Here is a 27,350-nt window from a genome sequence, read left to right on the forward strand (position 1 = left end):
ATGTGTGAACTCAAGTCTGTTATCTATTCACCTATCTTAACTCTCAAATTAAATTGAGTATAAACTCAACTACAGAACTGTATCAAGTATGCTTTGGTTTTTAATGTATTCTTCATAAGGAATAACCATGTTACTCGACTGAAATCAGCTATCAAAGTCAAGAAATAATGACATCCAGAATAAGATTTTGTTTTGTGCGAAGCGAAAATATCACAATAGATTAAAACAAAAACATTCATGGTCTTATTCATAATAACAGGAAAAAAATAATCAAGTCTGTTTTGCTCTACAACAAGAATCACAAAATAATTTCTTCTTGAAATTAAATGAAACAAATAATTTTAAAACCAAATGAATGTAGTTTATTGGAAAATGCCTCAATTGACAATGCCACAAGTTCGTTTCAATTGCATCAGCATCAATGAAGGTCTCCCCTCTCATCGACTCTAAATAATAGATACCATTTTGCTCTCTACCCACTCCAATTAGCTTCCTCGAGGCTAAGTCCTAAATCACAAAAAAAAAATCTTACAAAAAAACTACCAAATAATTAAATTTTTTTATAAATCTGCTAAAAGATAGTAAATTAAAACAAAAATTAGGAATTCCAATGTCTATTTGACCAATGATGTGAACTTTGACTGTTGCACCATTAGTAATTTGTATTTGGGGCATATTTGGTTGAAGAACAAATTTGTATAAAAATTCAGTATCACAAATCATGTGGTTTGTGACTCCTATATTAATGATCCACTCATTATTCTCCTTACTTGAAAATTAGAGATTGTCATATTCGCATATTGATTACCTTATGTTCTTTTTAAATACTTTAAAATAGCTAAAAATTGTTGATGTTGTACAAAAATCAGACCTGAAATTAGTAATTTTGTGTTGTCTTCTTATGAAACAAAAGCTATGTTGGAAGATGTCATTGTTCCGACAACATTCTCTAATTGATTTCTACGTGCATGAGACTGATCAGTTTCAGTTGGTTTGCCACTCTTTTTTCCTAGTTTACATCAATCTAATGGGTAATTACCTTGAAACAAATTTCTTGTTGTGACCAGTTTTTCCACAATTACCTCTCAACACAAGGTGGAAATTGATTTATGCTTATGTTGTCACCCTTCTTTTGTCTCAGCCCATTCCCTTTTGTGAGTAGTGCAACTCCTTCAATGGTGGGAGTTCAAGTTGCCATAACTAATTTTGCTTCTTTTCTTGTGTTGCAATGGCATAGGCTCTCCCAATGTTTAGCAATGGATCTACACTTAATATCTGTGACCTGACAATTGAGTACACATTACCGAGCCCCATTAGAAAACCAAATACCTTTTCTTTTTCACGTATGGACTGCATCCGCTTTGCTGCACCATACTTACATCCATAAGTACATAATGAAATTGGATTGAGACTCTGCATTTCATCCCAAGTATATTTCAATTTCAATAATATGTTGAAATTGAAGACTTTTCCTAATGTAAGAGCGTTTGTCTTGACTAAATCTTTATTCTAAATCTTCTCATACCTCTCTTGTTGTCTCAACATGGACAGCACAACCTTGAAGGTCTTTAATAAGTGCATTTGTTAGCTAGGATAGAACAATTGCATTGCATTGCATCAAAGATTGAAAATCTGGTGAGTTGGCATTGGGTCTTTTAATCACTTCATTCACAAAACAAGCTTTATTTTTTGGAATGAATTGCATTTATAAAATTGTGCCTCCAAGTGCAACATTTGTCTCTATTTTTATTGAGAGGGTGTGTGACAAAGATCAAGGTTGATTAGTCACATGGGTGTAGGTAATAAGAAGAACTTTCAAGAACTTTAACAAAGGATACAATTATGGTGGTCATACTTCAGATTTGAAGTTTGTCAACCTACTTTGATACAATAAAAATTTGCCCAACTAAGCTAATATAATTGATTAGAATAATGTTATTATGTATACAAGTATTGTCCTTACGATCAAGGAATAAATCAAATAATGAAGGGGACATGATTGAGGTAAGAAAATATACACAAAATATTTTGCCTATGTTGTTTAGTGATCTTCTTCCATAATCACTTCATTTGTTCCTCCAATTAATTTGATATTAGTATGATAAATTAATGAATATTTGATTCATAAACATGAGACTGGACTGAACAGGAACTTGTTTGCAGACAAATGACTGCGGAGGTTGTTGAAGAAATTCATACATGAGAGTATCATAGTTAAAAAAAATTATTAATAAATATGCATAATTTTTATAAAATTAAAATATTATGACTACATTTTTTTTATTGTTGATTTGTGAGCGAATCATTTAAAAATAATAGAATAATTGACTTAAAAGTGGGATTAAATATTAATTTTTATAAAATTAAATATTAATTAATAGGATTTAAGCGTTAATCACTCTGATCCCACAGAGTTAGAGGATATTGGCGTACCAATAAAAATTAAATATTGATAATTATAATCACAAATGGGGTTAAATATTTGTCATATCAACAACTAGATAATTATCAATGATATGTATTTGTGATTCCTGTCATTGAGGTTAAATATGATCTTAATTTACGAAATAAAAATATAATATTTTTTTATTATAAAACAAACCCATGTATATTTTGGTATGTTTTGGTCAAATGATCTGAGGTGAACTATTTTAAGTTATGGACACACAAGGCCAAATAGTTAAGTATTTCTTTTCTATTTTTTTTTTTTTTGGGTACATACGACGATATATATATATATTATTTTTTTAATATTCATGTTGAAAATAAGTTTATGAGAAGATTTACACGAATGTTTTCCTACCAGTCATCAAATTTATTTATTTTGAGTAATTACTATTTTAATGAATATATATATATATATTTCTTGCATGAAAATAATCAATTAATAAAATATTAGTTACCGATGAATTATCTAGCTCATATATTATTCGTTTTCTTTTTTCATATGTTAAGTACGAGATCTATGTCACGAGAATTTTAAAGTTTAATCATTTGAAATTTTCTATAATCCTTAAGTTATCTAACAGTACGTTTTGTGACTAAATTAATATTTTTAAAATTGTAATTAATTGTGAAATAAAAAAAAAACTTATGGGACTTGATGAAAAAATTAAAAAAATAAAAAAAATAAAAGGCAAAGAAATTTTTTATGACTTTCATAAATTATTTACTTCATACATACAAATGTATAATTAGTGAGCCTTGTATGTTTATGAGGTTTTCTCACAAAATACATAGTATTATGACATGACATGCCTAAACCTTGGTCTTTGAGTGTTGCAGGTTAATGGTACTGTTGGGTAAAAGTTATGCTCATAAGGGATATTATAACGGCCCAGAAATTTAGAATGATATTAAAAATGTCAAATGCGGAAGCGTAATAAAAATTTTGATTAACATTCCTTACACAATAACCAAAAACGTGCTCAAAATATAGAAGAACAAACTAACTAAAAGAGATACTTGAAAATAAGAACTATAAATATAACTACGGAGTCTTTAGGCGTCCCCTTCGCCATCTTCCTGCGGAACGGGCTCGGGAACAATGTCTTCCTGATCTGAAATGGTTAAATAAGGAATGAGCTACACCAGCCCAGTAAAAACATCGCATTATCTCACCGTCACGGAGGTAAAGGTGGGTAGAAAACACAAAAAAGACCAATGGAGCATAATTTATAATAAACTCGTTTATTAACATAAAAACCTTTACTGTCCACTTACCTCGGTGAGATCCATAAAACAACATATAAAAGCAATAACATTATCATCATCATGAAATTATATGAACTGTATAACATAATACTTATCACACCTTTGCATTTCAATCATTAAACAACACATTTTCCTCATTTACCAGCCTACTAGTATCCATGGGGATCCATAGGGGTCCCGCTACCCGTGAACCCTTAACATTTATAACCTGATTCTAGAGCCATCCCCATACCCCGTCCGGTATGGGCACCAAAACCATAAACCTCAATACCTCGTCCGGTATGAGGGTGAAACGGGCTGTCCTTATACCTCGTCCGGTATGGGTGCCAAAACACAGAAGGTCTCCATACCCCGTCCGGTATGAGAGACCACGTTCCCGGTAGGGTTCCCTACGGATCCGGTCCGTCCACCATCTCCCAGGATATCTAGTCAGGTTGTCCACATTATCCATTTATCAATTCACGTAACCTTTTATTCCTTTTTTTCCTCAGTCACCATCATCAAATCACACACAAACATGCAAACCAGTAGTTTATGTCAAACAAGACAACACACAACATCGGGTTCTCAGTCATTCAAACCATAATCAATAAAACAGTTATATATGCACACGAAACTATGAAATGAAAACATCAGACATCATATTACATTTAAAACTGTAAAATAGAACAAACAACAACTGACCGACAAATACACCAGACTCGGGCTCCATTAGAAACCTTAAACAATTTCACACATCTATTGATTCATGAAATACCGTTTTATCATTTATTGAACTTTAATATCGTGATAGGAAATAGGGTGAGGAGTGCTTACTTGTTTCGGGGTCTGAATTCGACTCTACAGTGCGCCTACAGACTGTCCCTAATTTCCCTGAATTTTTTCCGAAAAACTGAAACGCACTACTGGTGCCTGCACGTGTCCCAAAAAATCCCCAAATCAGACCTAGGGCCCCTTTCGGCCAATATCGCAATTCCGGCACGGCGGCTCCGCCGTGCTCTAGCGACGGTGCCGCCGCAAGCGGCGGCGATTCGCCTCAGGTTGGTCGTTTTCGGCCGTTTCTAGCTGAATTCGGCCACACTTGCACCAATCCCTGCAATAAAACAGCCCTCGGTGGGCCAAAAAATAATGAAAAACTGAAACTTACCGGCGGCGGTGCTCTAGGGTGCGGCGGCTCCTCCGGCGTGAGTCGCATTTTGATGTTTTGGCTCCGATCAACCTGTAGAGAAAAGAACGGTGATCACAGTGGTATAAAATTTGCATCGAACGGAGGCCGGGAAGGGCCTCATCGGAGGCCAAAACTGAGGAGGGACGCAGCGACACCGCTGGGCTTTGGCTGGGTTTTCCAGCCGTTTGGCCGGTGGTTTGGCTCTGATTTGGCCATAGGCGGACTCAGCGTCGAAAAACGAGCAAGGGGGAGAAAATTTACCTCGATCAGCGGTCGGAAACTTCCCCGATGCGTCGGCGGTCGGCTCCTCCGGCGTCTGGTTCTTCTTCTCCGGCGAGCACTGGCGGCTAGGGTTTTTTTTGTTAGGTCTGGGTGGGGTTATTTATACCCTTTGCCTTTTAATCTCAACCGTCCATCAAGATTAAATCTGAACCGTTCGATCGCGATTTAATTGGGATTAAATCTGGGCCGTCCATGCCTGATTGAATCTAGACCGTCCGTGCGCGTGAATCTGGGCCGTCCATCGCGATGCAATCTGGGCCGTCCATGCCTGATTGAATCTGGACAGTCCGTGCGCGTGAATCTGGGCCGTCCGTGCGCACGTTTGATCTGGGCCGTTCGTGCGCGCGGGAACGGATCTGGGCCGTCCGATCACGCGCACGCGGATCGCCCCCGTGGCCTGTCCCCTGGTCAGCGTGTCCTTGCCATGCAGCGCGTCCTGGTTGGCCGGGGCTGCTGACCTGGCCGCTGACATGGCTGCTGACGTGGTGCTGACGTTGCACAACTTTTCTAAATTACGTTTTGACCCCCGGTTTCCGATTTTCTTTTCAAAAACAATCCCATAATCCAAATTTTCACCCCTTTTTTCCAAAATCAATTTCAATTAAATCCAAATAATATTTTTACCCAAATTTTATCATTATTTTTATTTTTTATTTTTATTAAATTAAATCAAATTAATTAAATTAAATAAAAAATCAAATAAAATTCTAAAAATTCCAAAATAAAATAAATTTTAAAAAAAATAATAATAATAATACACTTGGGGTGTTACAGATATAAATTAGCAAATTCATATGTACTTTATGATGCACCTGACTAGCATTTTGAGACCCATAATTATATACATATGTGATTTGAATGAGGCTTCACATTCATATATATATATATATATATATATTTGATGTGCCATTTACTTTAATATACTAATAGTATGACTTATTTGTTAGCCTTTCTTTGGCTAAATAAAATATTGTAATTCATATTTCTAGAGTCATCTTGTGGTCATTAAAAAGGAAAAAAAAAAAAGGCTTGGTGACATTAGGGGTGATACTAAATATGATTTTAATTTGATATTAAATTTGAATTAATTAATTTTAATTTAGATCTAGATGCATAAAAGAGTGTGTTTTTATGACTTTTATAGAACAACCTAAGATGTTACTAGAATGATATCTAATTCATATCAGAATAATTATTTTATATGTGAGTTTGATAACTACTGAAAAAATTATATCAATTGATGTCAAAGAGATGCAAGACATTATGTTTAGTTTGTTTTTGTGATATCCCATTTTGGATGACATTTTTAAGTAGAAGTCAAATTCGTTTTTGTTTGATTCCTTAATGTAACTCTTATATCTAACATTGTTCGCTAGTGGTAATCCATTCGCCAACTTGTTTTCTTCTTTCTTCAAGCTACCTTTGTTTCTTTTTCTTTGTTTTATGTTTTTCATGGGAAAAATTAGTATTTTATCGATTTGTATCAGTCAATTTATCCTGACTCACTAGACACACACGATCTCTATTGATTATACCAAATGTGAGTTTTGCACATAAAGGTTGGAGGGCAATTGTGTTTATCCCATATATGCTACATAGGTTTGATGATGCTTATAACTTTGAACCTTTAGCTTGGATATTTAGAAACTAAAATAAGCCAATGCATGCTCTAGTAGGGGAAGTAATTTTGATGCCTACTTCATATCTAATAATTCTTCAGCTTCCTAATTTTTGCTCCGCTACTTGAGCAAATTTTACCATATTCATTGATGAATAAAGGATTTTAAACTTTTTTAAAGAGAAATTTAGTCAGTTATATAACGTCTAAGTATTAATGAATAAATTAAGAGTTTTAAAATTTTAAACTGTGTTTTTGAAAGCTTTTATACTATTTGATAATGAGAAGATTTTATTACGATATCTTAAATAAGAAAATCAAAGTTAGATCTTCATTAAATTGAAGGTTTTATTAATTATATATTGATTTATGATGTGGTCATACTTTGACTAATTTTCTTTTTAAGAGAATTACCAACTTAAGTTTTTTTTTCTTTTAAATGATATATATAATTCTATATCTTTTATGAAATGACCATTATTAAAGGATATTGATGAAGCTTTCTCCTAAATAACATCGAGTTCTTCATAGATTTTGTAAAAAGATTCTTATAAATATGTTCTTGGTAAGTTATATAGTTTATTCATGATAATCTTTTGATAATTTAGTATAGTAAACACGATAACTTCAATCTATATAAAGCTCAAGTTGTACACCAACTTAAACTTCAGTTTTGAAAATTAGTGGTTCAGATCCAAAAAATTATTTGGCTATTGGTTCTTAGTTAGTTCAAGTATGCCTATATATCGTTTATACTCAATTAGTTCATTTTAACCTTCAATTAGCCTTTGTGTAAAAGAGTAAAATTCATTTAGTTGTTACAACTTGTCACCATAGTGATTTAGGACAAAAACCTTGCAAAAATTATTTATATAAAAATAAGATGTTACTATTGAATCACTCATTGGTCCAAGTTAGAGATTTTTAAGTTAGGAATACACTAAAAATGTGTTAGACACTTATCTTATGATGTAATCTACACTACTGATTTTATTATAAGAGAGACCGAATGTTGAATTATTTACTAGCTTAAGCCAGAGATTTTTAAGGTCTAAAGTGATACAAATTAGGAAAATATTAGACACTTACCATCTAATGTAAATTAGGGAATTAAATATGGTTTGCATGCACTATTATGACTTAACTATATGTCATTTGTGATCACGACATTCATTATAATAAAAAAATTGACCAATTAAATTACTTACAAATCATAGAGGAGTGATGATTGGAAACTTATAAAAGAAACAACAAAATAAGAAATAACATAGGATTTGAAAACAAAAATGCCTACTAAAGTTTCTCTCCTTTCAATACCCTTTGCTTAGAACCTGCTTACACAAATAAAGGGACATGATATACCATACTGCAAAACAAATATCACTCTAGTCATTTCAAACTACTTTAGCTCAGAAAAGCAAATTCTAGAGAGTTCCAAGACACAAATGATATTGCATGGACCAAAGCTCTTAAGCATAAAAGCAATCATGAAATGAGGTTATAATGAATTTAAGGTAATGGTCCTAGTATCATTTTGATTCCTAAAAATATTATCCTTTCAAGCAATAATGTCCATAAAACAAAAATCTAAAGTTAGTAACTCTACCACATTATAACAATGGTTCAAACTCATTAAAAAAATCTAATAAAAATCACAAAACATATACAACCTATTTGAGCAAATCTGATAAGGATAATCAAAGGTTAGACCAAAGTCTGAAGAAATCTAAATCACACATACAACCCTTTCAGCATTAATGTCCATAAAACAAAAGTCTAAAATTACTAAGCTTAAAACAAAAGTCTAAAATTACTAAGCTCTAACACATTTTAACAATGGCTCAAACCCATTAAAAAATCTAATGAAAATCACAAAATATTTTACAGCTAATTTGAACCAATCTGAAAAGGATAATTAAAGGTTAAATCAAAGTATGAGCAAATCTAAATTACATATACAATCAAATTATTAAGGTCTTAACAAAGAAGGACTCTCACTGTAACAACACCGAAAATCCAAAAGGAAATATATAATAATTTAAGTGCAGAAGCGAAATAAAAGGTTAAGGTTTACATCCTTTACATAATAACTTAAAAGTACTAAACAAATATTACGGAATGAATTCTCTGAAAGAAATAAGAAAAGTAATAGAAAATAGAAAGTATCTAGCATCTACTCGCAATCTTCTTGTGGATCGGACTCTGAAACCATATCCTCTTTATCTAAAATGGTTAAATAAAGGATGAGCTACACTAGCCTAGTAAGAATATCACACTATATCATCGACACAGAAGCAAAGGTTGGTAGAAAATCAAAACAATTAATGTAGCATTAAATTTAGCAAATTCATTATCAATCATAAAATCATTTACCGTTCACTTACCATTGTAGAATTTATGAAAACAACTTATATAGACAATAATATCATACAGATCATAACTTCATGAACAATCAGTAACATAGAACATATCATAAATTCATATTCATTAACAATAAACCAAATTATAATTGTTTCTCATTTTACCAGCCTACTAGTATCATGGGGGTTCATAGGGATGTCCCCACTATATGTGAACTCTTTCTTTTAACAATCTCAATTACAGGGCCGTTCCCATACTCTGTACAGTATGAGCGCCACGACATTAAATCTCAATACCCCGTCCAGTATGAGGGTGAAGCAGGTCATCCTCCACCCTGTCCGGTATGAGGGTGAAGTAGGTCATCCCCCACCCCGTCCGTTATGAGCATCAAATTACCTAGTCTCCATACCCCTGTCCGATATGAGACAATATTCACGGTAAAATTCTCTATGTACCCGATTTGTCCACCATCTCTCAGGATATCTAGTAAGACTGTCATTCTATCTATTTATTTGATCACCCCACTTTCCTGTTTTCCCTTAGTCTCTATTACCAAATCAAATATAATAACATAAATAAATAAACATGCATCCAGTAATGCAATCATGTCTCAAATCTCAAAATCAAACAATGGTCAGGTAAGGCAGTAATACATGCATTTAAACCATAAAATAGATAAACCAGATTCCATCATACTTTTAGATTATAAAATAAATCAACAGAAATCAATAGAGAACAATGTCCGGTTCGGACTCCATTAGCAATCCGTAATTAATTATGCACATCTATTTAATTTATACAAAATACCATATTATTATTTATTAAAACTTCAATTCTATGATAGAAAATAAGGTGAGGGTTCCTTTCTTGATTTGACACCGAAAAGCTAAATGATTTACTGCGCCTACGGGCGGTCCCTAGATTCCCTGAATTTTTCTTCGGGAACTAAAACGTGCTTATAGTACCTACAAATGTCTCAAATAAATTCAAAATCAGTCCCACAGCCTACTCAGCCAATTTTGAAAATCCGACCGCTGTGCTTCGGTGACAGCGACGGTGTTCGCGGCAGCTGTCCGCTTCGGGTTGGCCAGTTTTGGTAATTTTTGACCGAATTCGGTCGATTTTACATCGATTCCTGCAAGCACATACACTAAAGGGCCTCGGTGGGCCCAAAAAACTAAAAAAACTGAAACTCACTGGCCCTCTCCGGTGCGGCGGCTCCTCCGGCTCACGTTGCGGTTGGATGTTTTACTTCGGTTAACCTATAGAGAAGAAAAAGATTATCACAACGGTGAAAAAATTACACGAAACGGGAATCGGGAAGGACTTCATCGGAGGCAGTTTGTGAAATTTTCTACGGCGGCGCCACTGGGCTTCATCGGTATTTTTCGGCCAATTGGACGGTTCTTTCACTCCGATTTGGCCATGAATGGGTTTAAAATTGAATTTCATGCAAAAAAAATTTTTTTTACCTTTTTTAGCGGTCGGAAAGGGTTCTGGTGCGGCAGCGGGTAGTGGCAGTCGACTCCCTAATGGTTGGGTTGTCTTCTCCGGCGAGGGGTTCTGGTGGCTAGGGTTAGGATTTGGGTGTGGATGAGGTTATTTATACCCATCCACTTTTGATCCAGGCCGTCCATCACTTTTGATTTGGACCGTTTGATCGCGATTAAATAGGGAGTGAATCTGGGTCGTTCATTGCGATCCAATCTAGGCTGTCCGTACGCGATTCACTCTGGGTCGTTCGTGCGTGCGAAAAATAGACCTCAGCCGTTCGATCGCGTGCATGCGGATCACCCATGTGGCTACCCCCACGTGGCCTCCCGTGTCAATGCCTCTGCCACTTGGCACGTCTTGGTTGGTCGGGGCTGCTGACCAGGCGTCTAACGTGGCGCAATTTTTTTAAATTGTGTTTTGACTCCCGATTTTAGATTTTTCTTTCAAAAATACTCACAAAACCCAAAATTTCAGTTTTTTTTTTCCAAAATTATTTTCGATTTAATCTTTTATCAACTTACTCAATTTTTTCCATTAAATTAAAATAAAACAAAATATAATAAAACAAATTAAATAAATAAATAAATTATATTTATTAATAAAAAATATAAAAAAAAAATTAGGTGGGTGTTACACTCACGACCAATTTCATAAAGGTCTTAAAGTGGACATATGTTAACTAATAGCAAAGATCATGACTATTCACTATCACTTTTCCTTACTAGCTATCATTCAACAACTTCGACAAAATTCATTAGCCATGTACAATGAGCCAAACCGGATGGACTTAAATCCTAGACTAGCTCAAATATCACACAACATCAACCATACCTATGAAATATTGATGTTCCAGCTAATCTTTTTTTAAAAAAATGTTTCAACTAATCCTGACACGAACTAGAAGACATAGTCCATCACTAGGTACACATAATTGGATTTTATTGAAGTACTTGCCTTGGGATAGCGCTAGTGCAAAACACAATGTATCAAATGACATTTTTCATCACTCATACTGAGATCATGCTCAACATTGAAAGTGTAAAGTAAAATAAAAAATTCCTCATTGTTAAATAATTTAGATATCACAAGACTAATTTTAGTACATTACAAAACTAAGATGTTACCTTTTTTGTTGAAGAACAAGAAAAGATAAAAGAAGTGATTACCCAAAAATTTCTCTTTGTCTTGCTCGGCTTTCCCTCAAAAGACCCTAAACCCAAAAGCTCCATCTTTGCAAGTTCTCGCTCTCTTAAGCTTTCTTTGGATAATTTTTGTGGTGGATAATTAATATACGGTAATATATGATAACTGCACTGAATGGTAATGACAAAATTATACCATGTTTGAAAAGATTGTGTATTAATGTATGGTAATTTCAACTATATTGTTTGGATTGATAAAATAGTATGGTTGTATATTCAGTAAAATTAGTAATTTGTCCCTATTTTATTATATGTAATATTGAATGAAAAAAAATTTATTTAACTGGTAATTCAATTTTGTAACTTGTAAAATTATTTAAACTATAATTTTTAATACTTTTTTTCTTAAAATATTAAAAAATAAATTTGTTATGAATAACAAAAAAAAAAATTATAATTAACATAAAAAATTGATTTAAAACTAGAATTTTTTATTCATGATTATAAATTAAAAAAAATCTAAAAAATTATTTATTGCATAATATTTATTATTATCATTTCTATGACATAAATAAAGTAAATGAATAAATTTTATTGAGAATAATTTTCAGTTTTGCTCATTTTTAAATAATTAAATACTTACGTATATTCAATCAACTTACCTATTTCAATTATTCTCTTATTAATACATATCCGATCAATATTTTTTAAAAAACAATAAGAAAAAAATGCATAGTTGCATAAATATAAAAATTTTAAAAATATAATACCCGTTAAATCACTCCAATTACGAATCCAACATAAATTAAACACTAAAAAGCAACAACATAGTTTCATATTAAATATCCACTTACCTAATTATATATTAAGTATCCAATACATTTTTTCCAAATTTTCGAAGTCCATACTAGAGTCTTACACTTCGGCAATAGCAGCCCCCAATTTTAATTATCTAAAAATGTAAAAAAATTAAAAAATTAAATACTACAAATTAATAAGTTTTAATATTCAAAATTGAGATTTAATATAAGTCATTACCTGATGATTAAAGCAACTTACTTAACAATAAACTACGTCATTCAGGAGGGCATTCCATGAAAGCAGTAGTCATGGTTGGTTTATTCATAAGAAACATATAAGCTCCTGTTTCTTTATGTGGATCGAGACCCAAACAAACAATCTCTTTATATAGCTGGTTTCCCGAAACACGAACTTGTGTGTTTGTTGCAATTTTCTCAATTGCTTTTGCAACTAGTCCAACTTGTTGAGCCATATAATCTTCTTTTGGGATAGTAGGTAAATGTGTAAAGGCTCGAAATCTTAAAAGAATGAATTTATAATTTAAATGCAGAAGTGAATAATAATGTTAGAGTTTACATTTCTTACACAATAAATTAGGATACTCAATAGGGCTACGGGAATATCTCTTCTACTTGGTTCATAAAAGATAAATGGTAATTAAAGAGAAATAAATAAATAAGTATCTTATGGCAACTTTCACTAGCACTTGAAGAAAGTTTGGGAGGTGGACTACTCACAACTCTCTTGCTGATCGAGATCTGAATATTGGTTTTCTTGATATAAAATGTTTAATGAAAATGTGAACTATACTACTCTAGTAAGAATATCATACTAATCACTGATATGAAAAGTCGAATGTCGGTAAAAATAAAAAAAATAACTAATGGAGCCCTTGCACTTTAAATAAATATATTTATCTTTAAAACTTTTTATTCGATACTTACCGTTACAGTTTTTTTTCCAAAATTAACTTATAAAGAAAATAAACAAAATGACTTTTCAATTTCATACATAGGATCAATAATCCTTTCTTTTTAACCTGCTTACTAGGACCCTTGGAGACCATAAGGGTATCCCTCTACTCGTGGACTCAGTATCAAGATTGACAATTAACCTGACCGTTCTAATACCTCATCTGGTGATGGGCGCCTAAAAACACTATCACCTCAATGTCCCGTCCAGTATAAGGGTGAACCGTATCTCCTAAAACTCTTATGGTATGGGACTTCTCAGTTCTGTCTGAATGAGGTAATATCCACGGTAGAGTTCCTTATGTACCAGGTTCGTCCATTATTTTTTCCAAGATGCCTAGTAAGGTTTCATTTATTTAGGTTCTCATCATCCAAACAATCATTAAAGCATACCGACATCTCATTTTATTTTCACTGATCAATTTAAACGGCATTTAAGCAAGCGATATAATTTATCATAACGAATAACTAGGTAACTAGATAACCAAATAAACAATACAGAAGGAACCAAATAAACCAGATAATCGAGAAGACCATAAAAATTATCAATTTAAACATGCACAATATAATAGTAAGTAATTTAGGCAGTACAATAAAATAAACAGGAAAAGCAGGACAAATGTGAACTAACCGGTTTTGGCTCAACTAGTAATCTATAATATTTTTAGGATTTTTTTAATTTTTTACAAAATACACAATTATCGATTATTAATCCTCAATTTACCGTAACCGAGAATAAGGTGAGAGATCCTTACTCGGATCGATGTTTCGAAACATCATACTGTCTACTACGCCTCTCAACGGATCTTAATTTTTCTGAATTTTTTCTGCGAAAATTAAAATATTTGTCACGTACTTGAAAATACCTCAAAAACCTAAAATCAGTGTTGAAAACGCTTTTCGATCGATTTTAGTGTTTCAACACGGCGCCGCCACCATGCTCCAGCGCCGACTCCACCGCTCACGATGGTGGTTCACCTCGGTCTGGCATGTTTTGGCCAGTTTTGCTTAGTTTTACACATATCCATGTGAAAAATACGTAAGGGGATCTCTGTTGACTAGAAAATCAAAAGAAATCGAACCTACCGGCAGTGGGTCTCCGGGTGCGGTGGCTCTGCTGGTTCTCCTTCGTGGCTGGGGTTTCTCCTTTGGCTAACCTATACAGAAAATGACGGTAAACACAATGGTTATAAAATCGTGTGAAACAGAAAATGGAAAGGAGCTCATCGGAGGGGTTTTAGGGTTTCGACCACAATGGCTCCGCCGTGCTTTACCCACGACTTATGGCTCACTCGTCATCCATTTTACTCTGATATGACCACAAGGACATTTGGAATCAAATTCCGAGCGGGTAGGGAGAAATTTTACCTTTTTTGGTGATCGGTGGTGGCTCCAGTACGACGGCTGCCAGGGGTCGGTCTCCTTCTCAGGTAGCTGGCTTTTCTTCTTCGACAATGGCAGGTGCGGCTAGGGTTAGGGGACCACCGCGTGCCACCACGAACCGCTGTGAATCGACCAGATATAACAGCCCAAAATAAAATTGTATGTAATTTAAAATTAATAAATATAATTTTTTAATTTATTTTTCATTTAATTTAGGATAAAAATGAAGTAAAAATTGAAGGAGGATGAAATTGAAAATAATTTTAGAGAAAATGGGTAAAAATTTGGGTTATTGGGGTATTTTTGAAAGAAAAATCGAAAATCGGGGGTAAAACTGTAATTTAGGAAAGTTCTGCCACGTGGGACGCCCGGTCAGCAGCTCCGATCAATCAGGACGCACCGCGTGGCAGCGGACGCTGACGCGGTGCCACGCGAGAGGCCACACAGGCGATCCGCGTACTCGCGATCGAATGGCCCAAATCCGTTCCCACGCGCATGGACGACCCAGATGCGTTCTCTCCCTAAACGCAATCAGATGGTCAGATTTGAATGCAATCGAACGTTCCATATTAGATCGGGATGGACGGTCCAGATTAGATCGCGATGAACGGTCCAGATTCACTTCCTATTTAATCGCGATCGGACGGTCCAGATCAAACACGATGGATGGCCCAGATCAAAAGCGAACAGATATAAATAACCCCTATTCGAACCAAACCCTAACCCTAGCCGCTAAAACCCCTCGCCGGAGAAGAAGACCCGGCCGCCAGGAAGGAAACTGCTGCAACACCAGAGCTTTTTCTGATGGCCAAAAAAGGTAAAAAAAAAAAATTTGCTCGAAATTCAATTTTAAGCAAACCCATAGTCAAATCAGAGCAAAAAGACCAGCCAATTGGTCGAAAAACGCCGGCAAAACCCAGCGGCGCTGCCGCAGGGAATTTCATAAAACACCTCTGATAAGGCCCTTCCCATTTCACGTTTTGTGTAATTTTTTCACCATTGTGATCACCGTGTCCTTCTTTAAAGGTTGACTGAAGCAAAACACCTAACCATAATGTGAGCCGGAGGAACCACCGCACCGGAGATCCCCACCGCTAGTAGTTTCAATTTTTTGTATTTTTTTACCAACCGAGGTCCTTTAACATATTTTCTCGCAAGGATTAATACAGAATCGGCCGAATTCAACCGAAAACAACCAACCCGAGGCCCTTTAATGTACTTGGCGTTGGGTACTTCCACACTTGAAACAACCATTGTTGAGTCAGTAGCATTATCTACCACTATGGTTCCAGCCACAATGAACACAATCCTGACCTTGCCCAACAAATGGGCATTGTGGTTGGGCAAGCTGAGTTACTTTGAGTCTTTTATTCTAATGGTCTTGACCTGAAATTAAGTTATCATAAAGTGGAGGCCTAAAACTACCCGATGTCGGTATAGAACTCTAAATTGTTCTCTCAATGAGTTGCACCTTGACTAAAACCTACTAATAGATACGAAACTCCAGTACTACTAATGGGTTCTTAATCTCTGGATAGAGACCCCAATAAAATTTTCGGGCCATCTTTCCTTCATCAGATGTAATCTCGGGAGAGTAATGGCTAAGCTTTTTGAATCTTCTAGCATAATCAGTAACTGAGAGGTTTCCCTAGGTAAGCTGGGCAAACTCTATCTCCTTCTAATGACGAATTTGGTCGAGGAAGTATTTGGCATTAAACACCTCTAAGAAATGTTCCCATGTGATGAGCATGGGCAGAGTAGTCTGCTTAACTTCCCACCACGCTCTGCTTCTCCCTCAAACATAAAGGTGGTGAGGATAACCTTCTATTTATTAGTCATCCCTAGAACTCTTAAGGACTTTTCAGTTGTTTTTAGCCATTTTCTGCCTCACAAAAAGTCGATACTCCTGCAAACGAGACTGGATTAAGTCACTTATACCTCTCAATATAATCTGGATCCATCATTAGTAGAGTTAGGCCTCGTTGAGGTGGAGGATCTGACAAATTTCCCCTTGCAGGAACTGAGGGAGGATCAGGAAGGTCCCTCCTTTATTCTTTAGCTTGCTGATTAGTAACAAGCCTCTCCACCAAGTTATAAAGACGATCAATATCTTCCCGTAATGATTCTATTTGAGAAGATCTGTTCATAGGGGGACATTCCCGCCTCATTTTTGTTTGCCTACATCACCAAACAAAAATTTTAAGATTTACCTTTTTGAAATTATATTCTTAACGATAATCTTATCCTTAAGTCTTATGTGTAAGGGATGATTTTGAGGAACATGGGCTCTGATACTAATGTAACGACACGACTCTCGTCTAAAATCCTGACCATACGCCCACAATGTTATGATAAAATAATTAATAAAAATACTTCGTGCAGCAAATCTTAAAATAATAAAAGTACATCCCTTGCATATTTAGCTCAAAGTATCTAATACTCATGAATTCTGTCCACACTCTAAAATAAAATACTTACTACAAATAAAATAATTAATATTAAGTACTTGTTCGAATTAAAATAAAAATTAAACGATCTTCTAGCAACTCTCTCACTGTTCAGGAATGGAATTTTGAATATCCTAATCTGGAAAAAAATGAATAATAAATAGGGTGAGTTTGATATACTCAGTAAGCGTGTAAGTACCACAAACAATAGAGTAATCCATTTAAGTTGGTAGAAAATATAAAATTACCGACAGAGAGAGTTTGAAACAACTTTCTCTTTAGTTCAGAAAAATGTGATATTTACACTCTAATTCATTCACTAAACCTTATAAATCAGTTTGCTCAGGAAACATCAAAATTTAGTATCAGATAAACAGTTCAATAAACATCAGAGTTCAGTGTTCTAGTATCACAAGCTTTACACATAAATTATATATATTCATATTAATTTACATCCTTTTAAGAATGGTTTCATTTTATTTAACAATATTACCACTGTTGATTATTTTTATTGCTTCATCTCTTAAGTTTCATCGTGCAATGCCATTTCCGCCTATATCATCAAGGGCATAACAAATCTCCTTTACCACGTAGATACCAACAGATAACATATTCTCATTTTTCGAAGGGTTATAGGCAACAGATAACAGATTCCCAACCAAAATGTCTTATATGAGACTTTTCAATCACGTCTGACTGAGGTCGTATCCCTGGGTAGGGTTCACCCAGATCACCCGTCAAATTGGCCACACATGCACACATCCCCCTTTGATACCAGTTACATGAATTTTTTAAGTCTTTTAATATTTATTTATTTATTTATTTCAACTCGCTAATAAATTCTCTAATTTTATCATTTAATATTTCTTATACATGTAACACACATATTGTAAATATTCATCACCCTCGACTCTTCTACGTATCTTTAATATATTCACAATCACATAGCAACCAGTACATATACGAACTCAGTTACAAAACATAGCAGAATAATTCATCAGTAATTTCATAAATAAACATAAATAAAAACACAACTATTAATAATAAAATTTTGCTCGAATCTTGCGCCTAATTATCAATTATTAAATTAATTAACTCGAATCACCTACCGAGCATCGTTAATTAATTGCTTAAACAAATCAAACTACATTTGTAGCACAAATGCATTTACTTGATTTTCGTTTACGGATCTACTTCGTAGAAGAGTTCCTAAATGTCAAATACAATCATGCGTAACCACCGAAAAGATGCGACGTTGCATGTCTCCACACGATGTCACCAAAGCGTATACACACCACCACTAAAAACTATCATGCACCGCCGCCGGACCACCGCATGCCGCCACGAACCGCTACGAATTGACCAGAACTCACCATGAAATGCTTCGTTCCCTCTGGTCCAGCGTAGATATGGTGAAATTACACCGAAAGAAGCCGCGAAACAGCAAAAACATGCGTCGAGTCGCCGAACAGATCGTCTTCTTCTCCAGTGCACCGCCACTTGCAGACGAATCGGTTTTTGGATCTACTTTGGTTTTCTCTCCTCTAGTTTTTTATTCGCACAAGTCTAACGCGGCTTAGGAACACTGCATTGTCGTCGCTTCTTCTTCCCTCTGCTAGAGCTTTTTCTCTCTCTCTGTGCGCCCTTCTCTCTCCCTCTTTTTCTCTCTCTCTATCTACCTGCTCCGATCTGTTTCTCTCTCCCCTACTCTCTTTCTTTCTCTACCTGATTTATAGTTAGAGAGAGAAGAGCCCTATACAGCTCTTCATCCTTCTTCTTCGGTGAAGAGAAGAGGCGTACACGCCTCTTCTTCGTCTTCCTCCCCGACTAGTGGCGAACAAGCCTCTAATTAATTTGTTTTTTCTTACCCAAAACGGCGTGGTTTTGGGGTTTTCCCAAAATGAGTCAACGTTATCCCTTTTTTTTTTATATTTTCTGAGTTGTTACAACTAAACTGTTATATTATTTTATCTCGAATTTTTTTATTAAAACTTATTTATATAATACTTTCAATAACTTATAATACAAATATTAATCGAATTAAATAAATTTTATAATGTGTTTGGTTCAAGTTTATTTTATTATCATATCTATTTTTTTATATGTAAAATTTATTCATAATAATAAAATATAACAAAAATTTACCATCGACGTCCTGGGATTTTATATCGCACGTAGGTGGAGTTTTTCCTTCGTACTCAGTGACCATAGCCACCAGTAACTTCCACTCCCACAACTGAAACGAGAGTCCCTCAAAATCTAGCAAGAAAAGGAAGAAAAACAAGAATCATTTTACTATTTATCTTTCAATATTGTTTTGTCGTTGATGTCTTTTCTATGTTTATTCGGTTTACTTTATTCAAGTTTTTCATACTAATTCAACAACTCAAATGACATCATTCATAGGAAAATAAGTTTTTGTCATTCATCAAAACTAATGGATTATTTCAATTTGTTCAACAATTTTAATTATTTGAAATTTTTTTTCGAAAAAAATATATAATATCATTGAAGTAATTTTAATAATATTTTTCATTCTCATAATTTTTTGTTTATCATTTTGATATCTGTAATTTTTATTCAATAATTTTAATTATTTGAAAATTTTTTGAGAAAACTATATAATATCATCGAAGTAATTTTAATAATATTTTTTATTCTCATAAAATATAAGAAATTAAAAATAATTTCACATTTTGTAGTATATTTTACTAAAATGTTATATCGTTTTACCTAGAAAGCGATTTTATTAAAGTTTATTTCTATAATACTTTTAATAATTTATAGTAAAAATATTGATGAAATTAAATAAATTTTTAAAAAAATGTGTTTAGTTCAAGTTTATTTTATTATAATATTAAAAAAAATTATATGTAAAATTTATTCATGATAACAAAATGTAGCTAAATAATAAAATATGAAGTAAATAATAAAAACTCTTTAAACGTTTAAATTTCTAACATCTGAAAATAGTTTAAGTTTAGAAGAAATTATGTTTATAAAACATCTAAAGAAAAGAAATTTTATATTTATTATTATTTAGAAAAATTTGTAGAAAATGTAAAATTATATAACTACCCCGCATAAAATAAAACAGAAAGTAAAAGAATAATTATATTTAATATTTAAATATAAAGTGATGGAAGAAAATTGATAAAAATAAAAATAAAAATAAAAATAAAAATAAAAAAAGAAAAAAAGCTTTTATCTTTCCCTCAAAAGTTACCATCGTCGTCCTGGGGTTTTATCAGTAGGGTTTCTCCTTTTCCTACTCACCAACCATGGCGTCCACCGACTGCAACTCCAGAAAGAAGAGGAAGAAGAACAGGAATCCAGAAATCGACCTTCTCGTCAACCTTCAATCCTGCTCCAAATCCAAAGATCTCACTACCGCAATTTCCCTCTATGACTCCGGAATCTCCCAAAACATCCGTATCAATCAGCATCATTTCAGTATTCTCCTCTACATCTGCGCTGCCTCCGTCACCGATCCGTCATCCAAATCTCTGGCCATTGAACGTGGCTTTCGCATTTTTGATCACATGGTGTCCTCCGGGATGTCCTCCAACGAGGCCTCAATCACATCTGTTGCTCGCCTAGCCGCAGCCAAGGGGGACGGAGACTATGCCTTCGCTCTGATCAAAGATTTGGTGGCGAATGGTGGATTGCCGCGTCTGCGGACTTATTCTCCAGCGTTGTTGTATTTTTGCGAGAATTTAGAGGATGGGAAAGCTTACGAGGTGGAGGAACATATGGATAGGATGAATGTGAGTTTGGAGGAAGCAGAGATGGCAGCGCTGTTAAAGGTGAGTGCTGAGGTGGGAAAAGAGGAGAGGGTTTATAGGTATTTGCATAAGTTGAGGGGAAGTGTTAGGTGTGTAAGTAAAGAAACTGCCAAGATAATAGAGAACTGGTTTTCTGGGGAGAAAGGAAGTGCAGTGGGTAATGGGGTAGAATACAGCGCTACTGAGATCAGGGAGGCGGTTTCGAAGAACGGAGGAGGGTGGCATGGGCTGGGTTGGGTTGGCCGGGGGAAGTGGGTTGTAAGAAGAGCAAATGTGGAGGAGACTGGGCGATGTTGCTGTTGCGGGGAGCAGTTAGCTTGTGTCGATATTGATGAGATAGAAACGGAGAAATTTGCAAATTCTGTGGCGGCATTGGCAATGGAAAGAGAGGCGAAGTTGAATTTCAGTGACTTTCAGGTGAGGGAAGATCATATGTATATTTGTGTTTAATTTTTAATTTCTGTGCTATCTTTTTAGCTTTTTATTGATCGCCATTATTTCTCTTACTTTTTCGGAGTGTAAACGATAAAAACTAGGCACCTGACGGTGCCACTCTGGAACAAAGAATTCTTTTCCTTACTCTTTAAACACATTACTGAAGGATTGGGTGGAAAAACATGCTCCATATGAAGCTATAGTGGATGGAGCAAATATTGGGCTCTACCGACAAAATTTTGCAGATGGTGGATTCAGCATTCCACAGGTTGTACAGCTTAAGTTGGCCTTTCTGTCCCTGAGAAAGTATTTCTCTTCGTCCTTCCTTTTAGTGCTAATTTGTTTTACTAATTATGTCTGTGCTGTCAAATTATAATAGAGCAGCTTGATGCTGTGGTGAAGGAAATGTATTGCCGAAGTGGAAATAAATGGCCCCTTGTTATCTTGCATGACAAACGTCTGCGGGGACTTTTAGAAAATCCTTCTTGCAGAAAGGTGGTTGAGGAATGGATGGATAATGGTGTTGTTTATAAGACCCCACATGGTTCCAATGATGATTGGTAAGAGATGAAACCAATATTTTGTTTCTTCTTTTGTTGTTTGGTTGCCATCTGCATGCTGATAAAATATAATGCAATATCCTTCTGTCGGAGAAGTATCATGGTTTATGCTTCTTTAGCCCATCAAATTATGTACTGCACATACTCACTATGTGTGATGCTTGTCGTGCTTGATGGCATAAAATATATCAAGTTGAAGAATAACTCTTTTTTTTAATCTATGTGCTATTGTGATTATGCTGAGCATGTATGGATAAATTCTCCATTGTTTTAGGTATTGGCTCTACGCTGCTGTTAAACTAAGGTGTCTACTTGTGACAAATGATGAGATGCGAGATCACATTTTTGAGCTCTTAGGAAGCAGCTTTTTTCTCAAGTGGAAGGAAAGGCATCAGGTATGTGCTTTCAGGAAACTGCTAACCTTGAATTGTCACTCTTCTTGTCATTTCAAAAGAGGATTGTTCTTCCATCATCATTATGAGCTTTTGTTTGCGTCCTTGTTTCATATGGTAAAAGGTGCACTGAAAAAAGATTTGGACATGCATCTGGTTTCCCATGTTGAACCATTCTTATTGTCAGTATTTAGCCCCATGTTCCATCCTCAATAGGATTTTATATTGTAATTGATTCTGTGTCTACTCCATAAACACATGAATGCCTGCATCTATAACTTGAGGGGGTAAACTGAGGTTACCCAGTTGGGTTAAAATATTTTATTATTATTTACTTTTGAATTTAAAAATTTAAGATTTTTTTGTGTATTATTGATGATAGCATTTGTGTATTTTAGTACCCTTGAATCAAAATACTGGTAATTAGCAATTCTGAGCAACGGATTGGGCTTGTGTGGAGCCCCTGAAGTTGCAGAGTAGCTTTGAATTCAAATTGCATTTGGTTAGTATCTCATTTCTCTTTCTTCATATTCATAGGTTCGATATACTTTTCCAAAGGGTAGCCTGAAGCTTCAGATGCCATCTCCATATTCTCTAGCCATCCAGGTAAAATATATAAATCGAAGTTATGGGTTGGTACCCTCTTTTTTGGTACCATGCTAATATACTATTTACATTTTTATTTCAAAAAAAAAAAAATCTTATTCAGTATAGAATTGTACATACTTCCATCACTTCTTTAATGGTGAATACTTGTTCTATCCTTCAGTCATCGGTATCTGCACTATGACATTGTAATCACATTGCCAGTGCTTGTGGTCACATTCATATGCTTATGATGTAGGACAAATTATGGTTAATTTACCTACTAAAGAATTTGAGGATAAGAATATAAACATCATAGTTTCTTAGACATCACATATAAGAAATGTTAATCATCATATTTAAGGATTTGATTATTTTAAAAGAAAAATTTAAGGATATTGTGTCACACAATTAAAAATTTGAGAAATTCTTGAAATATTTTATTAAATAACTAAATCCTGTCTCAAGAAGTGAAATGAGAAAGATATTTACATAGTTGTTCCAAGAACATAGGAACTGCTAAAACTTTTTTACCTAACAAGCATCAAAATCGAGCGTTATGGAGGTGCGAAGACGAGCATTCTGCTGAACAGGAATCAAAGACTAGATTTCTGGAGCTGCAAAGACGAGCATTCTGGTGTCCACCAAGGCTAAGGGTGACTTGAAGTGAACAAGCATATACTCGGGTTTTGGCTGCACACCATTGAACGGCCAAAGTCGCCGCCTCTGGGGGAATCGAAGTGACTACTTAGAACAGAAGATTTCTGGCCATTAAGAGTAAGACTTTTGATGTTCATGAGATTCTTGTTCTCAAGCTCAGTCCCTTGAAGGACTCTAATCTCCTCCACTCTGTCCAGGCTGTTGATAACAACTAACAGCTCATCTCTGCTAAAAGGCAATGAACCGAATTTGTCTTTGCTCCAAGTCTTCATTATTCTTTTAACACGACCAAGCTTGTAGGAAATCTTAAAACTAGCAAAATCCATGACTTTCCTCTCACCTTGTCTCAACCAAATCTTTGAAGCCATCTACTTAAAGCCACATGTTTTCATATCTCAACAGGGACATATGTTTTGGTACTTTCTGGTATCAGTTAATTATGATTTTTTTTAAAAAAATTGCATTGAATGGTTCCCGACCAAACTAAACAGTCCAGTTGTATATTTTGGATCTATTCATTTTTTGTCAAATGCTATCGGAAGTTTAAGTCCCATAGTCACATTTTTCTAGATTGTGGTGTGACCTGGAGACTTTAGGCCGCTCTTATGCACATTCGATGGTAGATGGATCTGGCCATCTCTTGAGCATTTTATGTATTTTTCACTCTAGGGCTTTGGGAAGGATAAGAAAGAAGTGACTACTTTGGAGAGATACTCTTTTCCCTGGTTGTTGGATGCTTTAAATGTTTCAGATATTGTATTTACCTTCTTCGATTCTCTGAAATAGGATCACCATTTTGTGATCTTTTTGGCATAGGACGCATGGACGTTATTGGGGGCTCTCTGAACCTTCACTCGTGTACTTATATCTCACCTCTCTCTAGCAAGATTTTCTTTGTTGTCAAAACTTACAGAGGGCCATGATGAGTTATGACCAGGATATGAAAGGTCACATATTGCATCTGCATATTGGCAAAAGACAGTTAATTTTGTGTGGATCATTCCATGATGATTGCGAAGGTTCTTTTGTGAGATCAAGACGTATATGCTGATTTGTCCAGTATACCTGGAACGTGATGAAATGGTGAACCTTCTATTATAGGATTGGGCGAAGAGAGGTGTGCAAAGGATAGTTACTCGTCCAAGAGGCCTAGGGATACTGGACAATACATATGTATATAATTACATATATTGCAATTCTGTAATAAGGACGCCACTATCAGAGTTCTTGGTGGGTGGTCCAGGCAGTGAGGTTTTCCGTGTGCAGTTGAATATAAAGTTGAAAATTGGGAGATAACATTGTATATGAATTTTATGACATCGGTCTCATCAACAAAAATGGACTATGCTTCTCATTACGAGCTGATATGGAAGTTGACCTTATCAGGAGCCTTCTCAGTGAAATCTTTTTATGGGCACTTGATAGCTGGTGAGGTGAATGGAGGGGATTTTCCAGCCAAAAAGATTTGGAAGGCCAAAGCAACACCAAGAGTAGCACTTTTTTGCTTTTATGCAACAAAGGAATGCATCTTAACTTTAGAAAAATTGGTAAGGAGGAGATAAATTTCAGGGAACGGACATACTCTGATGCTGTATATTTTCTTGTGGTGTCTGTTTGTGCATTGCCTTTGGAGTTTGGCTAATGGGTTGTTGGGTTTAAATTGAGTTATTGCTGGATCTGTTAAAGAGGAGTGATTGTTTAAAGAGGCATTCAAGGGGATAAGAGGGTCAGACTTATCCCCCTTGGCTATCTTTTGGGTCACGTGGAAGGACAGACATAGAAGTGTTTTTGAGGGTTCCAAATAGAATCTTATTAACTTTAAGATACATGGTTCCATGCCCCAAGCTTTTTGACCAAGAGTCGTGCTTTATTCTAGCGAAGATCTTAGGTTCTCTATAGATATTTTGATTTATTTGTAAATTTTTATATATGGGTTGTACCTATTTTGGTGCTCTTAAATATAATCAATATTACCCTAAATAAACAAACAAATATATATTGTAATTCATTATATTTCATTTTAATCCCCATATAGACTTTAATATCCTCATCTCATTGCCTCCTTTAACTTAAACGTCTTATGAAGTCACTGTGATCCACTTGAAAGAATTTCTTTTACTTTTTTAATTCTTTCGTGGCATCTGTTTGTAGTGCATTATAAAACAAATGTTTCTTCAAGGAGGGAAATTTCTTTTTAAGCACTGGGGAGGTGGACGTTAACTTATACGTCTTTTTCCTTTTTTACTTTACTTGCTGAAGTCCACTTTCTTTCCTCTTCAGGAATCGGAGAATGGATCTTGGCATGTGCCAATAGCAAGTGACAGCAGCTTGGAGTATGGAAAAAGTTGGCTCTGCATCACGAGGCCCAGTGCTTGCGCCTCTGAAGTTCAGGTGAAATCGTGAGCTGTATTGCAACAAGCGGCAATCAGAATATTGAAAGTGAGAGTTCAATTCAAAATTCTGAGAATAAGATTTCAATAAAAAAAAAAAAAAAGGGAAAGGATTCTGAGAATGAGACCTTCCAGTTGATAAAAGTACAAGAAAGAGAGCTCTCGTGCTCGTTTCAGCTCGAGGTTTTACGCAGCTACTCAGCAACACAATGCTCGTCTATTTTTCTGGTGCGATAGTTGTGTCCATAAAATAGCAGTGTAAAGTAGACAGAATTTCATATCAACAATACTGTAATTCCGTTTTTTCCACATCTTATCTCATATGAAGTTGATTCAGGTCAAGTAGTTGCCAATTTTGAACAAAAAGTAGTTACTCAAACTCAGTTGTCCAAGTCTGAATTGCAAACTTCTAATACATACAGTTCTATTGGACTAGATTTTTGCTAGTTTGCTGTTTTCCAATTCTTGATGAGCTTGTGGGCATTATGGTGTTCCTGAGTAAGGAGTTGATTTAATATCTTGTAGTAAATGGAAAAAGAAGATAACTATGCAGGAAAATAATTTGTACTATTTCCTTATACAATAACTTGTACTATTTTAAAATTTGGAGAATGACATTTAAATATTAGGGAATGTTCGTTTTTTTTTTAAATTTTAATTAAATTTAATAATTGTAATTTTAAAAATATATTAATAAATTAAGTTTTTAATGTTACTGAAGTAAATATTGAAAGTCAATTATTACAAATTTATAATGTACTTATAAAGTGATAAATTTTATGATTTGTTGTTAATTTGATAAATATCAATAATTACTAATTTGATTTGTTTCTTATGTTTTAGTTGGTCTACTTTAAGCTATCGATTTGGAGTGATATCGCTTATGAATTTTCACGGATACACTACTCAGGTGATTTAGTTGACTATATACACCACACACAATCCAAGTTCCAGACAAGCAGCCTTAGGCTGAATATTGTTGAGATTTTTTTCCAATGGAAAACAATTATGATTAAAACATAGGAAAATAATTTTAGTCATATGCTTTAATATTGAAAAGTTTAAATAAAACTTTAATAAATAAAAGTAATTTATTTAATCTAATATTATATAGAGTTCTTGTTTTTCGGAAATCGGATAGTTATTGTGGGTATTAATTTAT

General features: G+C 34.6%; 1 protein-coding gene across 1 annotated transcript; it reads left to right on the plus strand.

Moving 5' to 3' along the window:
* Positions 1-20,595: 20,595 nt before the first annotated feature.
* Positions 20,596-26,634, plus strand: LOC110817271 (proteinaceous RNase P 2). The gene is made up of 6 exons (XM_088213498.1): positions 20,596-21,583; positions 21,768-21,869; positions 21,986-22,161; positions 22,436-22,556; positions 23,091-23,159; positions 26,079-26,634. Exons 1-6 carry the CDS (start codon positions 20,663-20,665, stop codon positions 26,199-26,201), a joined length of 1,512 nt encoding a protein of 503 aa, XP_088069624.1. The 5' UTR covers positions 20,596-20,662; the 3' UTR covers positions 26,202-26,634.
* Positions 26,635-27,350: the final 716 nt, after the last annotated feature.

This window comes from Carica papaya, chromosome 2 (assembly GCF_054855325.1).
Source record: "Carica papaya isolate Zhongbai chromosome 2, ASM5485532v1, whole genome shotgun sequence".
NCBI classification, from domain to species: domain Eukaryota; kingdom Viridiplantae; phylum Streptophyta; class Magnoliopsida; order Brassicales; family Caricaceae; genus Carica; species Carica papaya.